At 43.3% G+C, this 16,793-nt stretch overlaps 1 protein-coding gene across 10 annotated transcripts in view; it reads right to left on the minus strand.

The window, feature by feature from the left end:
- Window positions 1-4,910: 4,910 nt before the first annotated feature.
- SCAF11 (SR-related CTD associated factor 11) overlaps window positions 4,911-16,793 on the minus strand; it is a 50,320-nt gene continuing 38,437 nt past the window's right edge. For 8 of the 10 annotated variants that reach the window (XM_087764069.1, XM_087764067.1, XM_087764071.1 and 5 more), the window contains 5 exons: window positions 13,837-16,356; window positions 11,577-11,920; window positions 8,813-9,031; window positions 8,236-8,355; window positions 7,106-7,872 (listed from right to left, as the gene is read on the minus strand). In XM_087764069.1, coding sequence (XP_087620195.1) covers window positions 7,744-7,872; window positions 8,236-8,355; window positions 8,813-9,031; window positions 11,577-11,920; window positions 13,837-16,356 — 3,332 coding nt within the window. In that variant the 3' untranslated portion in view covers window positions 7,106-7,743. Of the gene's footprint in view, window positions 6,825-7,105; window positions 7,873-8,235; window positions 8,356-8,812; window positions 9,032-11,576; window positions 11,921-13,836; window positions 16,357-16,793 lie in introns of those variants that run through there. The other 2 variants (XR_015706221.1, XM_087764072.1) reach the window with 2 other exon arrangements.

A 16,793-nucleotide genomic window follows, 5' to 3' on the forward strand; every position in this document is an offset into this window, starting at 1 on the left:
AAACAACCCCAGCTCCCTCAGCTGCTCCTCATAAGACTTGTGCTCCAGACCCTGATGATACGGTGCCTGGTGTTTCTTCTGTAGTGTGTGGTGGCAGGGCTGGAGTGTGCAGCCATCAGTGTTAGTTACTGCCTGCCTACAGTTTGGGGCAAAGTGCATCCTAGATGCAAAGAATTTTATTGCTACTAAAAATGTTTTGTTTTCAGTTTTTTCTTATTAGTTTCACTTTGCAGCTTTGAAGGGGAGTAGCCCAGAGGGAGAAGCACTGGAGCACGTAGCGAGGTTTGAGTGCACGTAGCGAGGTTTGAGTTCAGTTCTCATCACTGCCAAAGATCTCCTTCGTGGCTTGCAGCAAGTCACGGCACGTGTCTCATCTGCTGCAACGTGGAGATCACGGTACTGCCCTGCCTTGTGGGAAGATAAATCAGCAGTTTATTGTGATTCGATGACATGCAACAGCTAGGGATACCCGTAATCATCTCGTCGCGCTCCTTCTCCCTCCTCTGCCTTTTCTACCAGGTAGTTATTAGGCTGTCAGCTGTTCTTGCACGGGAGGCTGCAGAGAGCTTTGTGGCCGACGTCCTCTCGCTTGCCGGGTAACGCGATGCGCGCGCAGACCGCGGCGGCTGGCGCGGGCAGCGAGTTGAAGGCTGTGGAGCCAAAAGGTGGCTCTGCGTCCTTCTGGGTGGCGGAGGGTGGGCCTGCACGCCCAGGGCCGCAGCCCTGCCGGGGCTGCGCTCTGCGTAGCTGGATCCAGCGGGTGGGGGGGAGTTTGCACGGAGGGGTTTGAGTTTGTGAATCGTTTTCAAGCGGCGGGGAATTCAGGGCTGATTGTTGCGAGTAAAGTTATAACCAGTTTGTGGCGAGATGGCAATATGTTCTTAAACTACCGTGACTTCAATACTATCTTGGGTTGGTTTTACCAGCCTGCTGGTTTTTGCATGGTTGTACCACGATTCGCTGTTTCTCGCAACATCGTTGCCATTTGTGTCTTGGCTTCTCCCTGCCTGTCATAAGCTAACCAGAGTAATCTGAGCTGATACCTTTAAAAAGGCAGGATAAACTGATGGCTTTTTACCTTAAGTGAGAAGAAATGCAATATTAGAATAGCAAAAATCTCATAAAGATGTATTATTCATGGTAAGGTCTATCGTCCGCTCTTACGTTGGGCAGCTGTTTAAGGTAGGCTTTGAATACCTTTTAGGTGGATTTGCTGAAAACTGCATTTTGAGAGGGTTTGCTGTTTTTGTTTCTCGGGGCTTTTAAATCCGCTTGTCCACAGGTAACTTGGTGTCCTGGCTAAGAGTACATTTTTCTGATACCCAGATGTCTGCGTGTTCCTTGTCGCTGGGCAGGGTGCTCTGTGTTTATATTGTTTAGGATGGAGTTAGGCGGTGAATCATAAAGTATGAAACACGTCCTCTAGGATGGGAGGTTGTACCCTCATCCCAGTTCTGCTGCTGGCCTTGGTGGGCTCCTCGCTGGCTAACCCCAGGAAGGTTAGCTGGAGCTGAGTCGCTCTGCCAGTCTCCGGTGAAGGGAGGGGTAAGGGAGGAAGAAGGGCCAGTATTTCTTGCTTTTTCCTTTGGAATAAGATCTTAGAAACAGGGAGCACGCACCATTACAGACGTTAATATGATTATGTCATCCCATTAGATGTCGTCGGGGTAGTGAGGAAAGGGGGTGGGTGCTGTTCTGGGTGCGTCTCCCTGTGCCACTCAGGCGGGATGCAACCACCGCAACCCGAGAGCTCTGCTGCTGCTGCGGGGCAGCGGCTCGGGGCACCGCGGTGTGCCGGCGGGGCTGTCCGACCTGCCTCACCTGCCGTCGGAAGGCCTTAGAAGCGTCGCAGCTTCAAATCTCTCTTCTGTCATAAGCCTCTGTGAAGTCTCGGCCAACTGACCTACAGCTAACCCTGTAGTAAAACCCACAGCGCATCAAAAATTTAATCCACTTGCCACAGCCCATGTAACACAAGGTGCCTATGCTGCAGGGCTGTGTTCTGTATTTCCCCCACTACCAAGTATCGCTGTATGTCTATTAGAACTGTTTAAATTTAAATAGTTGTTGAATTCCCCTCTAGGAACTGCCCTGGGACACCAGGCTGGAGCTTAGGGCTTGACGCAAGGCCATGGAAGTCCATCGCCTGGTGCCCTCTTCGGCTTGGTGATGGCGGCTGCAGAGCTGCCCTGCGCCAGCGAGAGGGAGGAGGGGGTTGAACCCCGCGGGGAGGAAGGTCTCCCGCACCCCCGGTTGGTTATTTAATGCCTCGTGTTTCGGGGATGCTGAGGTTACATAGCAAAGCCATGTGCTTTGCACAGGGAGCAGCAGCTCTGTAGTGTATTGGCATTAGTGAAAGACAAGTCAGAGGTGGATCTTGTGCCTCCAAGATACGTCATCATATTTTCAGGGGGAATATCTTGGAGTTTATCAGTCCGATACGGTCATTTAACCACCAGGTGCCACGCAGTGGTAAATAATGACGACTGAGCAAGCTGAGCGTGCGACAGCCTTTTCTCCTAGGTGCTCTCTCATGATGGGTTTCCTTTTGGGTGCCTGCGTGCCCCGGGGCTTCACGCCTGCAGGCAAGGCCGGGGGCCCCTGGTCCTCCTGCTGCCCGCGCGAGGAGCTCGCCTCTCCTCTTGGCTTTGGGCAGAGCGAGCCAGGGCCGTGCTTTGGCCTGTAGGGCTCCTGATGAACGTCTGCACTGCAGATACCTGCACATCGGATGCCCCACTATCTCATGGACAGGAAAAAAAGGCAGCAACGTTCCTGTCGTGTGTTAGAGGAGAGTCTACCCACCACGTGTAAGCTACCTTCCTGGTCCTCGAGAGCCCTGAATTTCTGTAAAAGGCTCTGGGATTTACTGGTAAACACTGACTTCCAAGAGTTGTTATTTATTGTCTTTAATCCCACCTGCTACTGCACCGAAGCATCTAGGAATCCCTGGCTCTTTTTGGTTGATGCTCGTCATAAAAAATTCAGTGGTTGTAGGTTTAATTTCTGCGACACTTCAGGACTAATTATGTGACAACCTGCTGCCAAAATTCCTTGGGTTTGGCTCCTGCAGTAATTTTTCTCTGTGTTGGCTTCCGCTCTGGGTTTGATTGATTGTTTACTGTGGGTAATGAGCGTCTACTGCATTGCTGTAATCCCCTGTATTTATTGCACAGTCTATGAAAATGAAGAGCAGGCTGAAAGCATACTGTTGGTGTGTGAGGCTCTGGGAGTTGCGAGTGAGTGATACTGGAGAAGTGAGAGTCAATTTTAAGTCCAGTTCCATATCCCAGCCTGTGCCTTCTCACAGATTCGTCTCCTTTTATGCAAGTAGTTAATTGTGCTTTTTTTTTTTTTTAAATCTGTAGTTTAGTGATTTTTTAAAAATCTTCATAGATGCTACATTCATTATTTTGAAAGCTGCTGCATCTAATAAGTGCTCTTTAATAGCCAATTTCAGTAATCTACTTTATTATTCTTACTCTTGTCTCTACTTTTTTTATAAATTATTGATTAATGTGAAGATTGCAATACTTCATAATAATGAAAATCTTTGCCAGAGTAGTTTCATCGCCATGATTCAAAAGGTGTTAAGTCCACCTTTGGAACCAACCTGTTTGTTTTACACACTGATCAAGATCTTTGCACGTGCAAAAATCGACGTCTGTGATGCCTGCGTGCGGCTTGCAGCAAGCTGCAGATGAAGGCCGAGGGGAAGGCAGTGGCCGTAACTCAGTCAGTCGACCCGATGTACTGAAAAGCCCTTTGCAACAATAAATGAAGTGACAATTTTTGCTGTTAGGATGCTTGAAAAGGTCCATGGCCCCTGCAGGCACATGGAAGTAAGACTGGCTTACAACTTAGGTAATACATTTTTAATTAATTAACTGCAGTCAGTTAGTTTAAATTGCTTTCCTCTTCAAGACCATCTTTTCTTGGAAATAATGTCCTTCAGTGTGTCTTCCCTCAGCCCCTGATGCAGGGATCTTAACTGTATCTCCATCTCCTTGAGGTACCTTCATACTCACGAGTGACCAAACCCTTCCTGGAGTACCACAGCGGGAGCTGGTGGCACTAGCCCAGCTTCGCTGGGCAATGACAGCCGCAGGACATGCCTCGCCTGCTCTTCTTCCTTCGGAAGGCTCGGCCTCGGGGGACTGACACCTCTAAGCCTCACCAAGCCACCCAAGGCTTGACCCGAATTTCCGCCCTTGCTCCTCAAAGCAGCGTGCTCTTTCCTCAGCCCCCGTGCCCAGCTGTTAGGGCACCTTTAGTAGACACCGACCCATGACGCCAGGTGAGCAGCATCAAGGTAAGACCATCCCTGCCCACCCTGGCTGTTATCACCCAGCCATACCAACCCAAATCTCACAAAGCTGCCTCGAGTTTCACAGAGCAGGCATCCAGCCACCCTGAAGGACGGCGGTGGGCTCCTGCGCAGCTTGCGTCTGCATTACCTATGGAGGCACCTCATGAACGTACAGTGGGGTCAATCCTAGAAAGTAAAGCGATGCCTGGAATTAAAGCGATGCCTGGAATAGAGCTCTTGTGCTGAATTGTCCATGGGCTCTTTCAGTGAAGCCCACTGTTCTGATCGGCATTTCTGGTGTGTCGGACACGGCCTAGTGGGTTTGAGTCCACGCAGCAGATGATAACCCAGGCCCAGTACCCAGCATCCCCACTGCAGCACTCGCCGTAAACGGACCCGTTTGTTTCTCCTCAGCTTGCAGCATCTGCAGCCAGACAAGGCAGGGCAAGGACCGACTCACTGAAAACAAGCCAGCTGCCAGGGAGGGGGAGCCCAGACAAGACAGAAGGTGGTTAAATATGCACATGGAGAGAAGTAAGAGTACTTACGTTGTGTTCTGAATTAAACCACTTGAGCCAGAATCATTTAAGACCAAACACGGACTACTTACAGCTTAGTGAAAAGAATTTATTAGAAACTGTTAAGCACTACACAAAACTAGTTTTTAAGAGTATTTTTTTCAGTAGACAGCACCCCAGCCTTATGCTACAAACACCGTATTGTGGACTTTGGACAGCCACTGTGCTCCTAAGATACATCTTTAGGACGAGACGTTCAAGCAGCATGCACAGTGGGACAGTGGAAGGAGTGCAAGGAAAACCCTTTTGATTTGCGGCAGTTCACAGAAGGTACACAGTTTAGCAATTGTTTTCCTCAAGGCAATTGGGATCGAATGGATTACCGATACCCTAGAGGCATCGACAGGGCTCGGCCTCCCCATCGGTCAGCGCTAGTGCATGTGGGGACTTTCAGTACAAAGAGTTTCAATAAATAGAAATACAGTTTTCGTACTATTTTAACAAAAACATGACTACAAGGGTAAAGTACATGCCTTCTCGGGCAGTCGCACCAACAGAGACCTTACTGCTTTTTGGGAAAAATAGGAGGGGAGTCTACGTATTAAGGCAATGCTTTTTTTTTTTTTTTTTTAATTCAACATAGAAATAGTAACGAACTGCATATTTTCTGATAAGTTCTGAAGTCTTTCATCGTAAAAAATAAAGCTGCTGATCGCATGCTACTCTATCCGTCATTCTTCATTACGTTTTGAAATACAGTGGAGCATCGCTACAGTCACTGCCCAGACAACGTGGCAGCAGGTGACAGCTTGTCTTCCAGCCAGGAGCTGCAGAACGAGGCATCAGCGGCCCCTCCCCTCTCCCGGCGTCCGTCCTCCCTTCTTCCTTCCCACCCAATTTCCACCTCTCCTCTGAAAGGGAAAAAAAAGCCCACAAAACATTTATCTGGCTCCTGAAAGGAGCTTTATAGCAAGGCTCAACTGTATAGAGTCAAAAGATACAAAAAGTCATTAAAATCCAAAAATTCAGAGAAGGAAAACGTAATAAGTACGCATGGCGTGATAAACCAGGATAGACATAGCAATTTGCTACAACATTTTTCAAAAAGTGCTAACCAATTTTAGCTTAAAATAGTTCAAGAGATCATACAAATTGCTACCACAGTGTAAAACTGAGCATTTTGAAAAATCTAAAACCTGGCTTGACTGTAGAAAATGTATTATATCTGTTTCTAATTTACATAGTATTTTTATTTAGGCACACAAAAATAAATATAGACAGTCAAATGCTTCATTAAGTCTGCAGAAAGTTATCGTTAAAACCAAGCGATCAACTGTTGTGACAAACATCACATTTTTTTACACATATATATCTCTATATAATCACATGTGTGTACAGGGGTGCGTATATCCCTTACTTCATCCTCAGGCTTCTGCAAAAGTTACTTGCAGGGTAAGACTGTGTTTTCTGCCAAAAAAAGCTAATTTGGGAACGACTGGCTACGAAGAGAGAATTTCTCAGAAAACTGGATTGATACTTTCTGTCAAAATGGTTTATATTCATGCCTTTGAGCCAGGAGACCTCGGGCTGGAGCAGAAGCCAGGCTGAGCCAACGCCAAAGGTCGTGGCCAGACCGGACAGGGAGTGCTGCAACTTTAATAGCACTGTGAGAGTAAGGGGACAAATAGAGTAAATCTCAGAGCAAGGCTCCTTCTCCACTCAAATCTGAGAGGAGCCCAAGCTGTTCCTTCCATAAGGAGCACGTAGTGATGACAGCGGTTCAGCAACTCTCCCTGCTGCTACCTCAGTAAAACCGGTTTTACCCTAGGTGTAAGCATTCCCCAGCACATTTAATGACCCCACATCTGCTTTTAAAATGCTTGTGGTACCTCTACTAACCTCTCTGCATAAAAATGCTCGGGGAAGTAGAAAAGCTGTTGCACCTGACTTCGGAGCGCGCAGATTCAGCGATACCGGTCTGGTGATCCCTGCTACAACCCCTAGTTAACAAAGAAAAGTATTACGTAGCTAAGATTGGCACAACTGGCGGTCTCTGATCAACCGCAAGCCTACTAACGAATTCCAGCTTTCCTGGTTTTACTTGAAGAAGAAACTGGTTTCTGTTTCGGAAGATCCAGCTCTAGCCTACTACTCCCCTACTAGCTAAGGGCAGGGTTAGACATGGACTGAGGTTGTCAGTGTGTGGTGACTGAGGGCTTTCAGCACAGAAAAATCATTCAAGTTCATCCCACTATCTTGAAACAAATTGAAAAACGTCACAAACAAAACCAAGCAGCATAATTTTTATTTGGTGTTACAACAGATGTACAGCGCCCGTGGTTTTGGGCACTGTCTTTTACTGTTTATGATTTTCCTTTTTAAAATCTAAACAGTTCTTCTGTTCAGACAACTCCATGTGCTTTTTTTTATATACACATTGTGACCCCTGCATTTGGCCTGTCCAGTTAACACTAGAAATATTTGTCAAGGCAATACATTATTTTATCTTTGCTATAATTAGGGAGAAATCAAAAGAAAAATTTTACTTTAATCTGACCGATTACATGTACTGTACATACCTGTTCCAAAACCAATGTACTCAGACAAAAGTTTCTAGTTTAATGCACTCTGTTATTCAAGTCAAAATGCTGTACATCTAAGTATCCACACAATCGTACATTCCTAATGATTCTTCTTTACACCTTTATTTTTTTTTTTTTTAGACATCTGTTTTTAAAAAGGAATAAAGAAGTTGCCCTGTAGATCTATATTTCTTTAGAACAAAACATTATATACTACACTGAAAAATAATTTTATCAAAACCAGATTCAAATCACTGTCATGTACAATTTTCAGTTAACGGTTCATGTTGAAATTGCACTTTGCAGATAGAATAAAATTAAAAACTGAAAACAGGTTCTATTTCCTTTCACAGGAGACTGCCTCTTCGGGATTTTTCTTCCGTGAATGTTTGTATTTGTCTACATATGCTTTCACTAGATTTGCCACTTTTGCAGAATTAACTTCTCCACTCTTGCTATGACAAACCTACAACAGTTTTAAAGACAAAAAAAAAAGTTTGAAACATTTCTGTCAATTCGCCACTTTTCCACATTATTTATTTGTTTTCCCAGCACCCCAGGTTTCTCCCTCTCAGGCAGAACAACTTTGGAAACTCCTAATACCTCCCCGTTGCTTCCCAAAGACGTCTGAATTCCCATTCAACTCTTTCACACAATAAATGAGTTATGTTCTGAGGAAAGCTCTGGTGGATGGAGAAAGACAAAAGTATTTTTGCTTTTCCTATTCCCTCTCCCAGCAACTACCAGTTGTTCCCACAAGATTAAGAAATCCACCCCAAACCCTACCTCAATTGAAATGTACGCATTTCAGATTACTTAATCAACTTACTTTATCTACAGCTTTCCGCACAATTTCTTTATATTCTTCCTTAGTGATGTCTTTATTTTGGTAGAAAGGTTTAATAGCTAGTTTGACCTCCTGTGCCGCTTTTTCTTGAATTAACAATTTCTGATGAAAAAACAAACCTGAGTGTTATTTTTCACTGCCTGCATATGTATTTTTAATCAATCACAAATTAAAACTCTACAGGAAAAAAGTTGCTACAGAAGACCAGAAAACCACGCTCCCCTCGCTCACATTTCGGCTCTCATGAGAGCTGCCTGTGTTTTACTGAGAACAGACTGTTGTCACACAGCAATTAAAGTAATATTCATAACAGGGCTGCTTTAAAGACGACCACATTAAAAAGAGTCAGCTTGCTCGTTTATGTCCTACAGCCGCCATGGAAGCATCACATACACGATGGTATCGAGTACATTACACAGAAGGGGTACTGTCGTAGCCTGCTATTTTTTATTATATCAAATTTTTTATATTTATATATAAAATATATTTACAAAATATATATTTTATATACGAATATATAAAACAGTATATATAAATATACTCTGAACTTTGAACTTGCCTGGTCCTTCTTTGAGCTATCTGCACTGGCTTCCACTGTTACGCTTGCTTTGTTTTCTCCCAGTTTTACAGCTGCGTTAGAGCTCTTGATGTGACTCGACGATGTTGCGTTACCCGAACTTGGTCCCTGAACTGTTCCCACATTTCCCAGGACTGCCGTTGGAGCAGGCAAGGCTGGAGCACTCATGTTATTACTTACATGAGCAGCATTTGGAATACCCTGTTGTAAAAAGTTATCGGTAGTTAATACATTATCCTTCAGTATGACAACATGCCTTTGTAGAAGTCTCAGCAGCTACAGAAAGAGCATCAATACTACGTGCTTTGGTTCATGAGCAAATTTCCACACTATCCATTATTATGGAAGGTACATTATATCAGATCTACTCACGGCAGGGGGGGGGGGGGAAGCAAGTTTGAGAAGTGAGGCACCCTCCATGTCACCACTGTGGTTGCTAGATTCTGGCTCTGATCGCAGTGACAAAGCAAACAAAGCACCCTGCAAACAGGCACGGAGGGCGTTAGCACGAGGGGAAGGAAGCTTATGCCTGCAGAACCTCTCTGTTTGTCACAGGAGTGTATGGGAAGCCCTGTTTTGTAAATCAGATTAGCATGTTTTGAAAAAATCAGCACCTAAACATACGTCCAAAAAGTTACCTTAAACCACACTTGCATTCCTGCATCATAATGATGCTGCTTTGAAAACATTTATTTCCATACTGAAGTTCAGCTTGCACTTGCGAATGAATTTCAAATACAAACACACCTACAAGTCTACCCGAGGCCAGAGGTGAAACGCTGGCCGAAGCACCAGGATCTGTTCTTCAGGAAAAGCCATTTTCTGTACGTTGCCAAACGTCACCAGAAGACCACGGGTACGACTGATACTTTGGAATTGAGAAATTAAGTAGCTCTCAGACCTCAGACAGAGGTAATTTTTAGCAAAAGCCAAGAATGCATCCTCCCAACATGTTTCTGGCAGGCTACCCTAAATGCTACTTTTTTTTGCACGTAATCACCATTACTTTTTTCATATCTGCATTTATCCAGATGGAAAATAATGAAACGGGAATCTGAGCTCCTTGAAAAGGAGAGAGAGAGATGGAGCTGTTACGACCAGCACGCTAGCACTCGCCAGTGCGCTCTCTTCATCGTCCTTTCAAGAGGAAGGACTGCTGGGGTCCTGCAGTATTCAGTAACCAGTACTGTGCTCCCACCAAGGACTGGTTCAACGAAAGCTCCAAGAACAAGCAGTAGCAACTCCCAAGGGCGTTCAGGTTCATGGACACAATTCCATGAAAGCCAGTAAGAGCAACGAATATAACAGGAGCTTCACTAACAAATAACTGTATTTTGGAGCAATACACAATCTTTACAGAAACTTATTTATTGCTGCACTAGATAACTATATTTCACAGAGCCGTGTAGCCTACGTTCTTACTTCTTACATTTTTAGAAGTTAAACCTACTGAATTTCCAATTGTGAAAATATTTTAATTACAGAGGCATTAATCAAATCAACAAGCAATCCACCAGCATTTTAGTTCCAATAGTATCTTACTGTTTCACTTTGCAGAGTATTTAAGTATTTCATATGGCCTGTGACTCCACTCAGTATTTCCCACAGTACTGAACTCTTTTTCTTCTAAGTTAATGAATATGAATGGACAACAGCAGTTTAAAGTGAAAAGAATGTAGGCCGTTTATCAGTTTGCTTCAAATCTTTAGAGATGATGCATGAAAACAGAGGGTTAGAAATCATTGTTCTAGAACATCACTTTTTCAACCTGGAATGCAGGGGAAAGCATTTTAGGTTAGAGCAGGCAGCCTGCAACAAAAGCAAAGCACAAACCTCAGTCAAACCCTGAAGAGCCCTTTATACATCAGATGTAGCGTTACATCTCCTCGCAGGGCCATGCATTCTCCTGGAAGTTGTTCACATTCCTTTCCCTGATATAAAAGCTCTTAATATAAACAGCTGGCTACGGGAGGAGCTCACATACACAAAGGGTGTTTTAAGATATCTTGAAAGGCACAAAAAGATGGTCTGACCCGCCCCAAGCACAACAGAGTCTTTTTGAAACTGGAGAAATTAAGTGGGAGTTAGGTCTCAAACAGGGCATGCAAAACCAGGAGAATCAGGCAAGAAGGGGCAAGTAAAAGACACGAAAGAAAGCTTGGAAATTATTAACAAAAAGGCTCAAAAGATTAAACAGAATAGAAAATGCATGTGTGCAGGGAAGCTGCTGAGACAGTGACAGCTGGAGAATGGAAGTGTGGAACAAATGGGTGTCATGCAGTACTTGATAATTTTCCTCTGCTGCTACACCCCATGGGAGAACTGCAACAAAGAGGTTTAGGCCGCTTCCTACAGGCTGCTGAAAGGGGATTCAAGCGCTTCCTAAACCTTAAAAATTAGGTTTTGAAGGGGAAAAAAATTAGTTTTGGAAATGGGGCACTTCTAAGTAGAAGGTAACGGACAACATTGATGAAATTTTTCAGTGTTCCATTACCCACTGGAACACCTCGTTACCACAATACCCCAGTTATGGTGTTGTGCATTATTATTTAAAAGCTATAGCCCCAAAACAACCCCTATCCTCACAGATACTTTGACTCTAAATTTGGCGTGGGGTGGAAGAAGACAGGCAAGAGAGAAAGAAACTGCAAGTATAAATTTATCAAGACTATGGTATTCAATACAAGAAACTCTTAAATGGTATTACTTCAATGCTGCTCTTGCCATGGCTTCTGATAAAGCATACCTGCAATTGTTTTCCATCTTGCTGTGAAGCAATGTAGTTGACTTGTTGAGATGGTGGGGGTGGAGGTGGAGGCGGAGGTAATCCCTGAGACAAATTTGTGGGAGCAGCTACCTGTATGAGAGGCACTCCGGTAGGGAGATGCATGGGCATTGGAGGGTGGATGTTGAAAGGATTTCGTTGCATATTCATCATGGGAGGATGGACACCCACTGGATACGGAAAGATATTCATAGGTTGGTGCTGTGCACTCACTTGTGGCATTACATTCATTTGTTGCTGCATCATATTTATTGGTAACTGAGAACCATCACTTTGCTGGTTGCCTTGGTCTTTGAGGTTTGGATCTATCAAAAGGAAAAACAGACAGTATATGAAGTAGAAAATCCGTACTTTATAAAGCAAAAGTGAAGCCAGGTGTCTAAACTCTTCATGGAGTATCAAAAAGCTTTCTATAATCTGAATATTTTGAAGATATTGCATTACATTATTACACAGCAGTCATCACCAGACACATCACGGAGCCAAATGCTAGTTTCTGAGTTTATAAAGTTCAGGTTACTATGGAAGCCTGCATTTTGAATTCCTGTTTTCGCTACTTGTTCCCATAGCACAGCTAATAAATTATTTCATCACAATGAAACAGTAATTCTCCCCCAAAGAGAAGGAAGACAATATAACTTATCCAGCTTCTGCACTTGCAGAAGGTTAGTCGTATGTTACCACATATGCAACGCTCTGCTCCCCTTTGCCTGATTCACACACGCTCGCTGTAGCCATTTCTGGTAACTATAGAAATACTCTGCTGTTTTTTTCCTCATTGGAATTCGTTGAGGATGATTTATTATTCAGAGATGTTCATATTCAGAAAGAGCTGTTTAAAAACCTGTAATGGTACAACAGGTAAAGCCTAGAAGTAAAAATAACCCTTGGGGTGGCACTTCTTTAAAAAATTACTTCTGAGAAATGGTTGATGGGTTATAATTCAGATGCCCTTCCCTTAGAATCCCTTGCTTGAGGAACCCTGCCACCTAATTCACAGGGACTGGGACTTAAACCCTTATGCTTCACCCCAAAGCACCTTTTCTAAAGATCACGGGATAACAGAATCACTGAGGTGGAAGGGACCTATCGAGACCATCCAGTCCAGCCCCCCCTGCTCAAGCAGGGTCAGTAAAAGCAGGTTGCCCAGGACCATTTTGCCCAGGACCACGTCATGATGCCAACCTAGCCTGTTTAATCCAGTTTTAAGAGATCATTGTACTATTCTCAGCCAAATTCACATTCCAAAAGTGAATATAACAGTGTGATTGTTCCTGAACTCTGTGAAATAAAGTCTGCAAATCACATAAGACTTTCAAGTAAAGGTTTCATAAATTTTGCCTGCAGCAGACTGAAGGTTGAAAAAATTGCCTGAAAACTAAGAAGCCACTGATGCAGTTGTCTCTGAACAGAGGGAGAAACCTGCTGGCATATAGGATGAAAATGGATAAAAATGAAAGACAAAACAAGGAGAAAATGGGAAAGTGCAAGCGTGATTGCCTTCAGAACTGGATTTTACAGTTTTTAAATACAATTCCCATCTATCTTTTACTTCAGAGCACTAATAATCTGTGGATGACTTCTTAGCTATTCAGAATCAATCTGGTAACTCGCTTTCTACCAAAAAGCTTATTTCTGTCAGGGCAGTTACCTTTTAGATATAAATTACTCAAAAATATTAGACTTCTATTGAGGCTTTAGAGGAATTTTAATGCTGAAGTACAGTAAAAGTACCGGTTTTGCATTTATAAATCTCTCTAGATTTTTTAAGCATATAAAGAGGAAAATGCTTATTTAGAAGCAAGATAAACGTCAACATAATGATTTGTCATCTCTAGAATCTACTGTGTGGGTCTGCACAGGCAAATGCAAATCTCCTTGAAAAAAATTACTCTTTTTAAAAGGTGTGCAGGTGCTAAAACCAACCATGAAGGGGATATGCTTTCTCTTCAACCAAATGCATTTACTGAAGTAGCACTCTTCAGATGCATAGTCCCTAAATTCTGTTCAACTTTAAGCAAAACCAAAAAGCCATCAAAACGCCATCAAAACACAAGAAATCCCCGAACTCCAGACCTACAAACCTCCATATTGCATAAAGACTATACATTCACCCTGAATTATTTTGAAGAACTAATCATCTCGATAGGTCAATGCGACCAGGATTTTACTTGGCTGCTGCAGCTGTGACTAAGCTTTTATATTTCAAAACTACGAATACCTTGTTCGGGTGTCTCCTCTTCTTGTCTCATTCCCCATCCAGACTGTGGGCTTGATGAATTGCGTCCTCTTCTTGAATAATAATTCTGCACATCAGCAGGTAAAGTCTTTCTTACAGCCCAGCTGGATGCAGATGTCCACCCAGATCTGTCAGCAGGCGTATCAAAAGAATAATCTTGTTCATTCTTACGCTTGTATGGCTGATGTTCTGGGAACCTTGAAGTTTCATTCCCAGAACCGTTTGAGTTCCCTGAGAGAGGTTTTCTATTTTGCCAGTGATTTTCACTCTGGTCTCCATACATGAAACCACCTCTTCCACGCCCACCTCGGCCACGCTGACCTCTCCCTCGATTCGGAATCCAACCTGAACCAAAGTTTTTATTCCAAGAGTGTCCTGAATTATCATGCCTGCTGTCTTCCCAATGTGGTTTATCTCTCTCTCTGTTCCTGACTTCAGGAACGGAGTTTATCCTTTCCATTACCCAGTCTGGACAATCATTCCTCCGCTTGTCTGAAGAACACTGATCGTCATTGTTTTTTTCTGTATTGTCCTTCTCTTTTTTAAGACTTTCATTCTGTTTCTCTTGATCACTTCTTCTGTATCGATCGTTTCCTCTGGGACTCCTCCAGCTGTCATTTGCCCATCTCTCTTTCCATCGAGGTGAATGACTGTCCCTCTCATTTCTAGAGAATGAAGAACCTTTATTTCGTGTCCTAGATCGTGATCTTGACCTAGATCGTGACCGTGACCTAGACCACCTCCTATTTCTTCTTTCTCTATCACGATCTCTTCTTTGACTATCTCTATCACTGCTTCGAGATCTAGATTTTTGCCTCGGAGATGAATCCTTAGTTCTTGACCGAGAAGATGATCTCCTGCTCTCCCTGACAGTTTCCCTTTTGGGAGATCGAGATGATGTTTTCTTCTCATCTTTGAGCGTGTCTCTCTTTGGAGAACGAGATAAAGATCTCCTTCCCTCCCTCCCAGTTTCCTTCTTGGGTGATCGTGAGCTCCTGTCTCTGGTCATCTCCCTTTTAGGGGATGGTGATTGAGATTTCCTGCCCTCTCTCCTAGAAGGAGACCAAGTTGTTGATGGGGAGTGAAACCTAGACCTTCTAGTTCGAGTCTTTTTATCTTTTTTGAGCTCTGACTGGCACTCTCTTTCTTGAGGAATAGTTTCATCTTTTTCATCAGAAAGTCCTGAAACTGATGTACAGTTTCCCACCTCACACTGTAAGGAGTTCACTTCTCCTTGCTCTGTACTTTCAACTGGTGGTAACTGCTCGATCTGAGGTTCATTCTGGTCACTGCAAAATGAGTCACAATCCATTGGTATCATTTCATTGTTATCTTCACCAAAATGTTTATGTTCAGCATTTACCTGGGGTGACTCTGAAGTTCTACCCTCTTCACTTGCTGGCATGGTGTTCTCTTTTAAGGATTGTTCTGACGTACTATCCACAGAAGTATTGTGTATTAATGTATCAGGTTCTTCGTCCTGAACAGTTTTTAAGTTTTGAATATTTGTACTTGCACAGTCTACTGCTGTTTTTTCTTCAGCCTCAGAATCACCTATTTCTGTGGCCTCTGGATGCTCAGGCAATTCGCTTCTGGGGCTCTCTAATGGCTGATCTTTTCCCAAAGGTTCTGGATATTCCAACAATTCATTGTCTGGACTAGCTACAGGTTGATCTATTTTTGTCGAAGTTTCTATGTTCTCCATCAATTCATTTTGAGGACTACACGATGTCTGATCTACTTTTTCAAAAGTTCCATGGTCACATACTTCATCTCTGGGACTAGCTACTGTTTCCATTTGTTCAAGAGTACTTTCACAGATGGCCTGATTCTCAAGATCTGTATTTTTTTCAGTAACACCTTTTACTTCACATTCCTGACTTTCACCTCCTAAAGTTAGTACTGGAGGTTCTTGGACAGAAAAACTTACATCTGCATTGCCTGAAGTATCTTCATCTTTTTCACATTCTCCTGTAGCTCCCTCAATTTCTGCATGTTCACTACAGCTTTCCAATCCATTAGCAGATTCCGTTTCTGCATTATTTTTCTGTGGAACGCTTGTGTTATTGCTTTCGTTATCTGACTGCTGGTCTTTATCTAATGTTAGAACTGCTTCAGACTCAGCAACATCATCATCTTCCACTGAATCACCGGGCGATTTTTCAGAACGTGCAGAACTTCTCAGTTTCTTTTTAACCACGGGTGTTTGTTGTTTAACTACTCTTTTAGACTTTCGTTTTGGAGGAGCCTTCTCTGATTCTGAAGGAGGTTTATTCAGAGATGGGTTATTGCCATCAGGGGCACCGCACGCAGAACTGCTTGACCGAGGTGAGCTCCGAGATTGACCCAGAGTCTCATTTTTGCTGTTTCGTGCAGACCTTCTTCTAGGAGTAGTATTAACTGACTTCCTTCTAGTTCCTCTAGTGCCAGATGAACCAGAAGCTTGCTTTTTCTCTTCTCCTTCTTGGGTACACGCAACAGCATATCCTTTGCCTAAAGATTCTAATAAAAGCAGAATACATTAAAGTTTGATAATAACCATTTATCCAAACACAGTTAAGAACATAAAATTACTTTCTCCAGTTTAACAGATATCCTCAAATAATACAATTTAAGATTTACTATGAAATGCTGCCACAGCTTAAGTAGATAAATTATTTTTTTTTCAGTGCAGACTTTTTCGTTAAAGAACAGAATCAAGCTAACAAAGCGGCATCTAAACACACATTTTAGAGGCAGTGCCGGCATAGCTACATGGACAGTAATGGCATTCACGGTGAAACTGATATTGATATTGCCGTTCAAAGATAGTCAGCATTTAAGCTGTTAGAGAAGTAACGAATTAACCACATGACATTGTTAGCATATAGCAGTTCCTGTCATTCCAAAACGCAGGCCTGTTGGCAGTGAAGCCTCAATGCTAGAGAAGCAAAGCTCAA

The sequence above is a fragment of the Nipponia nippon genome, unplaced genomic scaffold (assembly GCF_047370975.1).
Source record: "Nipponia nippon isolate SJK-2023a ecotype South Korea unplaced genomic scaffold, ASM4737097v1 scaffold_3, whole genome shotgun sequence".
Taxonomy (NCBI): Eukaryota; Metazoa; Chordata; class Aves; order Pelecaniformes; family Threskiornithidae; genus Nipponia; species Nipponia nippon.